Below are 9424 nucleotides of genomic sequence, written 5' to 3' on the forward strand. Positions count from 1 at the left end.
AAAAAAAATCATTTTACTGGGGGCTCATACAACTCTTATCACAATCCATACATCCATCGTGTCAAGCACATTTGTACATTTGTTGCCATCATCATTCTCAAAACATTCACTTTCCACTTGAGCCCCTGGCATCAGCTCCTCATTTCCCCCCTCCCTGCCCATGCCCTCTCCTCCCTGAACCCTTGATAATTGATAACAACTATCATTCTTACAGTGGCTAGAAAACAAAAGGTTTGAAGGACCTTGATTTAGGATAATGACAAAATAGAGTCACTTTAGAAAGGATACAACTTCTTTATAGTAATTTCTGGATCTCTGAGGGATTCTTTACTCATATTCCTATTTAGACCCCAAATTTAAGTTCAGTTACGGTTAAATCATCTATCACCACTGAGCAGAGAGAGTGGTGGCCCTAACTCCTTGCACGGAGCGTGACGTAGAGGTGTGGCGGGTGTCCTGACAGTTCATGAAAGTACATCACGTGCAGCCCACGCGACAAGTTATCCGAGAACATTAGAAGCCACGACCCACACTTACTTCTCCATCTTTGGTGAGCTTTCTTCCACACCGCATGCTGGATCCCTCTAGCTCTTCTCTATTGATTTCCTGAGGCCTAAACACATTCATAAGACAGGAGACATCATGGAACATCAGCCAATTAGCATTTGAAAAAGAACTGAGAGTTTACAAGAAAAAGAAAAACTGGTTACTACATTTAAAAATAATGTAAAACAATATTTTTGGTGTTGATAAAAATATATGTTCACTGCCTTGGCTAAATTTGAAAAACTGAAATCTTCAAAGTTTCACCAATTGCTCTGATTTCCAGAATACTTTTCAACGGGCTCCGGCTAGGGATGAAAGGGGGGAAAAATCCATCAGAAAGCTTGCTCACTTGTAAAATAAAACACTTAAAAGCCCAACTGCCAAGTAAAACAGACTGTAATCTGTGATTTACGTAAGGTGTGACCTGTACCACTTGATATTACTATTTTCTGTGCAAACTACTTTTCATGCAGTGTACCGCGATGATATCAATATCTAACAAACAGCTGTAGATGCCTATCAGTTCATCTTTACTTGGTCCCTACCTTAAAAACCTTCATCACTGTCAGCTGTTACTAGGACAATGACGTCAGCAGCAGCTTGGACGATGGGATACATTCATTCAGCATTCTTTCACTTACTGCATGCATTCAGTGCTCATGGAACAGTACAGATGGACTAATAAAGTAATGCCCCTGGTTTCAGTCTAGCAGGGACCGAGGCATCAGTAGTGAACGTGGTCATGTGGGCAGGGCTGGGAAAAAGCGGCCTATCCACTGGCTTGCACTGGAGAGGGGACCTCGGAAAGGAGGAGCCATCTGCGCACGGTGCTGTGGGCTCAGGGGTGAGGACTCCGTGGGGGAAAGGTACGCGGGGAAGGAGGAGTCATAGGAGAAGGGCCCGGAGCAAACCAGAGTTTCAAAAGGACTGAGATTCTGTGCCACTGGAGCCTGGGGCGCGCATGGCAGGAGATGACACCAGAGGCCCCGGCCCAGCCGTTTGTTCTGTTCTTGCTAAACCGCTCGTTACGGAAACTCCCAAACATATAGAAATAGCCAAGGATATCATGTGCCAATTGTTTCCACTATCGAGTTTAATTGTCTTGTTTTATTCTTACTCCTCCCACCTCTCTCCCCGCTCATCATACCGAGGCTGAGTTCCAGATGTCGTGGTTTCAGTCTATACATAGGGCAGCATGCATTTCTTATTGACATGGACTTTAAAAAGCATCACTTAACTATCACACCTAAAAAAATAGCAGTTCCTTCATGATCATCAAAATCCCCGGACTTATTGAAGCAGAAAAAGGACCACTCTATTTCTCTATCTCCCTGAAGGCACGGGACGGTGTAAGATGAGGAACCACGACCCGGGGGCAGACCGTCCGCCCTCTGGTAGGTGGTGCTCTCGGGCATAGCATTCTGCCAGGGGCAACATAACCACAGACTTCGGAGGGCAAGAGAGCAGCCAAACGAAATTCTAGCTCACTTTCTTATTAAACTCAATGCAAATATTAGCCTTGATAGGGGAGAAAAATCTCGAATACCGAACACCCAGCATTTAAAGAATGGAATAGAAAAAGTAGTCAATTTGGATGAGTTACAAAATACGTCAAATCTGAATTCCACGAAACGGTTCTGATTTTTGCTTTATTATTAGATTATTCTTGCAGTACTTAGGCTGAACCTGGATGCTATGAACCCTTTTCAGAAGTGGATGGGATATAAATATAAATAAGGCAGAAATCAAGACCCCTGAATAATAGTGGTTTCATCATCATCATCATCATCATCACACATTCACAGCTCAGATATAACCTTAACACTGAGCCACTGCAGCTGGAAGTACTTCCTTTGGTGACTAAAGAGGGGTTTAAAAAGATTGAAGGCAAAGAAATTAACCTTGGTGGGTTACACACTGAACTGTGGGCCCCCAAGTTAGCAGTTTGAAACCACAGCCACCCCATGGGAGAGAGATGAGGCTTTCTACTCCCATGTCACAGCCTCCTCCACACCCAGGGCAACTAACTCTACATCGTGCTACAGGGTCGCTCGGGATCAGAACCGACGCCGCGGCACCGCGTCTGTCGTCCTGGAGAGCTCCTTGCACAGACTCATAGCTGGCTTTGTCTCTCCACCCTGCCCATTTCACGGAGCAAGAGCTATTCCAAGGATCAGATAAACGAGGAAGCACCTCCGTAAGTTGCGAAGTTTATAAACTGCCAAGTGTCTGCATTTTATAAACGGAAAGACAAGATAATGTTCTTTCGCTTAAAATGAGTTGAGGGGTCAGGCACTACTGGGGCGTTCCGGCAGTGGTGTGGCTAAGGGCTCAGCGGTTACACCCACCAGTCCTCATCCCACCTGGAGAGACACAGCAGGTAGCCTGCCTCTGCAGAGACTGCAGCCTTGCAAACCCTATGGGGCGGGGCTCTGCTCTGTCCTATAGGGTCACTAGGGGGCAGACTCTGCTGGATGGCAATGCATTCAGTCTGTTTGTTTGGGTTCCCAAAAGTTTATATTGATAAATGGACCACTGGAAGAGGAGTTCTGGCAATGCAATGGTTAACGTATGTCGGCTACTCAAAAGGCAAAGATGAGGCAGTCAGCCCAGGAATGGGCACAGGCTCAGAAACCCTACCGGAGAGGCAGTTCTACTCGGAGTTGGAATCAGCTCTCTGGCACCCGGCAACAACATGGAAGTAACATTTTGGAAATAGTGGATGAAATGAAAAAAAACCCTGTGGTGCTGTTGGGTGGCTAACTGCAAGGTCACCGGTTCAAATCCACCAGTGGCTGGAGCAGTCTGTTTTCCCCAAACATTTGCAGCCTTTGAAGTCTTATATTGTCCCCATGAGTCAGAATGGACTCCACAGCCGAATGTGTGTGTGTGTGTGTGTGGTGTGTGTGTTTTGGTGTGGTGTTTTGGTGTGATGAAATACATTCATCACATTCACCGTTTGTTTCTCGTTCCCATGGATAGGGTTGGTCTGGTTTTCATATACTTTGGGGAAGTCATCTGCAGTCAGATGATTTTAACTCATTTCAGATGTAAAGATCTTCAAAATCTACTTTTAACATTAATTGGAATTTGAGAATATTACTACAAATAAGAAATTAACTTTAACCTTTACAAAATTATGTTACAAGTAATATTTAAATACGTTGAAAGAAAGTCCTACTAGTAGGTAAAATAGTGTATGAACTCAATTTTATGAATACAGTAAATGACAGCCCATTTTTAAGATTGATAATGTTAGAAAAATAGAAGATTTAAAAAGTTTATTGCATGATCATTTCTCTACTTCAATTGCTTTTGAGTGTTCAATATTGCTGCTGTTTTTTAAAATATAATAAATGCATTTCAAGGAATCCTAACAAAAGGCTTGTTTACAATAAACAATATAGGCTATAAAACACTTACCCCACCTCACAGTCTTGCTCTGCCCGGAGCATAGCAAGCCACTGCTGCTTATACACACAAGACAGCCATTCTACAATTCAACAACAACAATAAAAAAATTAATGTCCAGTGTACAGGATCTAAACATTTAAAGAACCTGGTAAAACTGTACCCATTTTAAAACTCAAACTTAACATAGCCATAACTGAAGCAAGTCCCTTCTATTTTATGAATATAACAACATGACTTAATGATTTTTTTTAAGCGATAACAGTTATCTTTTCTTAATGCACAAAGGCCATGATTTACTAGGGGTGACCAGGGGTTAAAGGCAGGTGGGGGGAGGAACAGAGAGTTAAAGGGCACTGTGTTTCTGTGGGAATGGAGAGTGGTGATGGTGGCACCACATGGTGAATATGGTGGACATGACAAGTTTCTGTCATATATATGACATACGTATATACATTTTTTACCACAATAGTTTAAAAGCAATCTTGCTTTGCCTTACACTGCATTTTAGATTACATGCACTAAGCCATTAGTTACAATTATATTCTTGCATTTAATAGTTCCTTTCTCACAGTTGAAGTTAGTTTTCATTTGTGAAAACACATCTGAAGCACTATTTTCAGTTTTTAAGAGAGTTTTACCAGATGAATGGATTAAGGGGTTGTTACTGTCGTAACACTAATTTGTTCTGGGAAATAAAATCACCTGTAAATTTGCAGGAAATAGTATACACTTACGAAATCATTGATACATATTAGATATTGATAACAATTATTATAAAGTAGTTTTAATTTAAAATCTTCTAAATGAAATAAATGATACAGTAAAGACAGTTTCCCTTTAGTGATAGGCATACATTTTCCCTCTATAAATCTGTGCAAACTGCAATTTTAGTCATTTTAGGTAAAAAAACAGCTTTATTAAAAATAAAAGTAGGATAAGTGACTTTCCCCAGTTACCGTAGGTCTAATTTATTTTGCTCTTATTTTTCCCAACCAGAAACAGCAGTTTCTCTATTCTAAAGTTCTTAAATGATTTCTCCACGGTACTTATCTATTTCTACCTACAGGAGGGGAAACCCTGAAACTCTGGATTTCCACTTCACAAGTTTCTACTTAATAAAGGTTATCTAGGTGACTTAGATTAATTGATTGGTGTCTTTTCTTAAAACCCTTTAAAAAATAACGTTTGAATGTTTTTTTTTCAGAGTCCCCCAAATACTACGTTCTTTTTAATTACAAAGAATAACTGCCAAACGTCTAGGTCACAAGGCAGTCTATCTTCAGTAGGTAAAGATTAGTAGCATGTTTTACATCATGATACAGTATACACACACGCACACACGCACGCACGCAGCGCTGGGATACAGCCGGTTCACGCTGGTTTGGCAGAACCTATACTTAATGTTTTTGTTGAGTTCAGCGAACTTGTTTTGAAAATGGCACTTGCAATCAGGGTTCTCTTTATGGTGGGCGGCCGCCCAGTGTGGGAACACAAATTCACACTCCTTATTCTTTTAACGTGCACCTCTTTTATTGGTCTTCTTCAAGCACTGCGTGTATGAAAAACACATGACCTTTCTGTGTTATACTTAAAAATGGTCCTTAGGGCAGCGAACGGGTTGTAACATTATTTGAATTCTACCAGTGTATGTATGTGTGTGTATGCACACACACACACACACACACACACAACTTATTTTGGTTTTCAAAAGTTTTGTTCGGCTGCATTTTACCTTTAAAAATATCATCAAATTAAATTTGTGTGTTTTCCTTCACAAATCTGATCTCCATACATTACAGTGATTTTTAACTTATTACTGTGTAATAGCCACAGTTTTGAAACTCGCTGATCTAGAGAGAATATGACTTTTCAGGATTCATTCATAAAAGTGGGATACAAGAGTCACACCAACATAGTCTCAAACACCACGTCTGGAAGGCGCTCTGGTAAAGCCGTGGTTCTGCGTGGGGCTGCCAACCACACGTCAGCAGTCAAGACTGCTAGCCGCCCTGTGAGAGGAAAATGAGGCTTTCTGCGCCTGTAAAGACCCATGGCCTTGGAGACCCACAGGGGCCGTTCTACGCTGTCCTGCACGTGGCTATATGTTGGAATTGACTTGATGGTAGTGAGATTTTGTTGTTGTTGTCACTTAAAATTATAGCTTTTACTTGGACATGAAGTTAAACCTATTTATATATTTATATCCGCCGGCACAGTATTCTACAATGACAGTCCTCTACTGACATTTCAAGTCAGAAAAAAAAACCAGATGGATTAATTTTTACGTTGAGTGAAATAATAAAGATACTTATATCACAAGCACACCTTCGTGTTCTCTTACCTGAAGGTACTAGAGAATCCTGTTCGATGATTCTGGCGGAGGCCAGATCACTAATTATATACTGTAACCGTAAGTGTCTAAATACAGACACAAATGGTTTCCCTTGCTCAGTTTCAAGGAAGGCCATCCCTTCAAACTCTACCCAGAAAAAAAAAAAAGAAATTTCAATTAAAACGTCATTCTTTTATCCTTGAATATATTTATGGATATACATATATACCCACAAAGTCTATTTAGAAGACTGCTAATAAGCTGGTTTTAACATTTTTTAAGGATTTTATAAACCTTAAGTTTGTGGATAAAAGCTGAGGACGATTTAGGGAAAAGCCCTAGGAAATGCTCTTTGGCCACACGGGACTGCTGCATGGGCAATTCCTTCTGCAGGGCTGGCGCTTAGTGAGCAGGATGGGAAAGGCAGGCTTGCGGATGATAGTGGCTACAGGCGGGTGTCTCTCTCCAGAATCCCTCTCCTGGAGATTTTGGAATGCCCAGTGGAACTGTAGAGCCCCAAAGCATCACTTAAGGCTGACTGAATCTCAAGAGTCCTCTCACCTGTTTTCCAGAGAGGGACGCTAGTTCCTCTACGGACTCGATGTTAAAATGCAGCGTGGGAAGAAAGACAAGTAAAACTACACTGTCCTCTCGCCCTCTGCCCACATCAAATCTTACAGCACTTGATCCGAACCCACTTCAGATCAGTCTCCAGTGGGAACCTGATGGAAGGATGGAAGCTTCCCTCTGAGAAAATAATAGACTTTCATCCACTGTCAGGGGGTTACTACGCATCAGAATCTGTCCAGGGGCCTCCATGTTGCTGGATCTGAGGGAGCCCTTCTGAGGGAAAATGCAGTGCAGTCAAACGAAAGGCAAATGCAAATGGGGAGCGGATATCAGGGGCTCAAGTGGGAAGAGGATCCTTTGAAAATGATGATGGCGGCATACGTGCAAATGTGCTCGACACACTGGAGGAATGTATGGATTTGATAAGAGATGTAAGAGCCCCAATAAAAATATAAAGGACAAAGGCAATCGCCAGTTGGTGCTGGTGATAAAAGAGGAAAATCGCCTAGAATCAGAGTCTCAGTTCCAGGAGGACCAGTACTAGCCGAGGCTCTGGTTATCTGACCACTACTGTCTCGGTGTAAGTCAGGTGCCGAATAATTCTCTCTAGCTCGGATATTCTCTAAGGGTTTAAGTCAGGTTCTGGGTTTAATATATTCATTTAAAAAAGAAAAAGGTTCTTACTACAAATTCAAAGCTTACCTTTCCTCCACTTAGAGAACCAGACATCTGTTTCAGCCAGAAGCTGTTTTAAAGACCCAGTCCAGGAAGGCACAAGTTGAAGAAACACCCACTAGGTTAAACAGAAATAAGTGAACGGATGAAAAAGATTACAGGACTCCCTCGTTTTGCTTTTACATTTTCAAATTGTTTCCACCTTAAAATACCTGAGAGACAGGAATATCCATTTTCTAAGTAATGGAAAGAATGTACATTATCTGGCTTTAAATTCATCCTGGTACCAACCATGGTCTAATGATAAAATCTTCATGAGTGTTTGGTAAGGAATGCGCCAATCCCTGAAAAGCACTGATGGCATCAAACACCCACACCACAAGGTAGTTATATACATTTTCATTAGTTTTACACTACTGAAGGAGCCCTGGTGGCATAGTGAGTTAAGTGATGAGCTGCTAACCACCAGGCTGGTGGTTCAAACCCACCAGGTGCTGCGTAAGAGAAAGGCTAGGTGGTGTCTGCTTCTGTCAAAAGGTAGTCTCAAAAACTCTGTCAAGGGTCTTCATGGGTCAGAACTGACTCGATGGGAGTGTGTCTGGTTTGGGGGGTCTCTCCAGAGAGGGGTGAAAAGTCAGTTTAGATTAAGAAATGTGCGATCTTTCAAAAGGGTGAAGGGAAACATCTGCCTGAAGGGCAAATGTGGACTTCAAAACAAGAATGCGTTTCTTTTCTAGAAACGGCATGCATGGACATTTTATCACAAAATCCTGGATGCTGCAAAAATGCAACTTTGAAGACCTTTCTGAAAAGCCATCAAGTGGATGCCAACTCGAAGCTACCCCACAGGCCCGAGCAGAACTGTCCTGCACGTTGGTTTCCATGTTTCCCCGTGGTGGTCAGCTTTAGGCAAGTGGAGCTGCTGCTGTCTGGTTGGTGGCCAAGCGCCTTACCCCAGTGCCAGCAAGACACCGTACTAGCTACACAAAACATTTCCGATTACACAAGCAACAACACGTCTTGGAAACAACAGACAAGCATTCCTAGGATAGAAAAGCATAGAGAACAAAACTAAAATCATTCATGATTCTCCATCCTGAGCCCTAGAGAGGTAAGGACTTGTTAGCATTATGGCGCATTTCTTTTCATTGTTCTCATCTTTGGGACCCTCCCCCCATCGCTCACTGGATGGACACCACTTGTTTCCCAGATGAAAAATGCTAATTAATGGTTGCTCATAATATAAATCACATTTCGTCAGTACCTTTTTAAGAGCTGTGTATACATCCATTTCTACTTGCATCACAAATAAATTAGATGAACCAATGAGCTGTTTCATGACGTTTATGCTAGAAAAGATAAAGCAGCATAAAAACACGATGAAAAATATTTAAGGGCAGAATAAAAAAATGTTACTTTGTAAGTTTTCAGTTATTACGACAATGCATTTTTTACAAGAAGCATTAGGATTTTTAAAATTTTTTCTGCAGAGTTAATTTTCTGCTCTGGTTTATTTTCCCCCATCCCAAGGAGCCAGCGACGCTCTGCTGCTGCGCACAGTCCGAGTCACGACAGAGATCCACTTCTGTGCAAGTGGAACCTGCGAGCTGGAACAGGTGCGCAGTTCCCTGTTAGCGTTGAGTTACTGCAAAAGGCTGGAGCCCTTTTCGATGATTTACAAGCTGCAGGTGCAGCAGGTGAAGGTGACTGTGATGAAGTAGGGCTGGGCTGGTTCTTTCAAAGTGAGGACAAATTTCCATAGCCTTAAAGGCCAAGCAGGAGTTGCCCCGAGGAACCCCGGTGGTGTAGTGGTAGCCCTTGAGTGGCTAACGACAAGGTTAGCAGTTTGAAACCAGCAGCCGCTCCAAGGGGGAGGGAGGGAGAGAG

General features: G+C 42.2%; 1 protein-coding gene across 1 annotated transcript in view; it reads right to left on the reverse strand.

The window, feature by feature from the left end:
* The window catches only part of GMCL1 (germ cell-less 1, spermatogenesis associated), a 29670-nt gene that overhangs the window by 11560 nt on the left and 8686 nt on the right, over nucleotides 1–9424 (reverse strand). The window contains exons 5-9 of the mRNA XM_045294085.1: nucleotides 8802–8886; nucleotides 7565–7655; nucleotides 6302–6439; nucleotides 3970–4039; nucleotides 538–613 (exon numbers count right to left, since the gene is read on the reverse strand). Coding sequence (XP_045150020.1) covers nucleotides 538–613; nucleotides 3970–4039; nucleotides 6302–6439; nucleotides 7565–7655; nucleotides 8802–8886 — 460 coding nt within the window. The remainder of the gene's footprint in view (nucleotides 1–537; nucleotides 614–3969; nucleotides 4040–6301; nucleotides 6440–7564; nucleotides 7656–8801; nucleotides 8887–9424) is intronic.

The sequence above is a fragment of the Echinops telfairi genome, unplaced genomic scaffold (genome assembly GCF_000313985.2).
Source record: "Echinops telfairi isolate 266 unplaced genomic scaffold, ASM31398v2 ScPeMD7_2573;HRSCAF=3158, whole genome shotgun sequence".
NCBI lineage: Eukaryota > Metazoa > Chordata > Mammalia > Afrosoricida > Tenrecidae > Echinops > Echinops telfairi.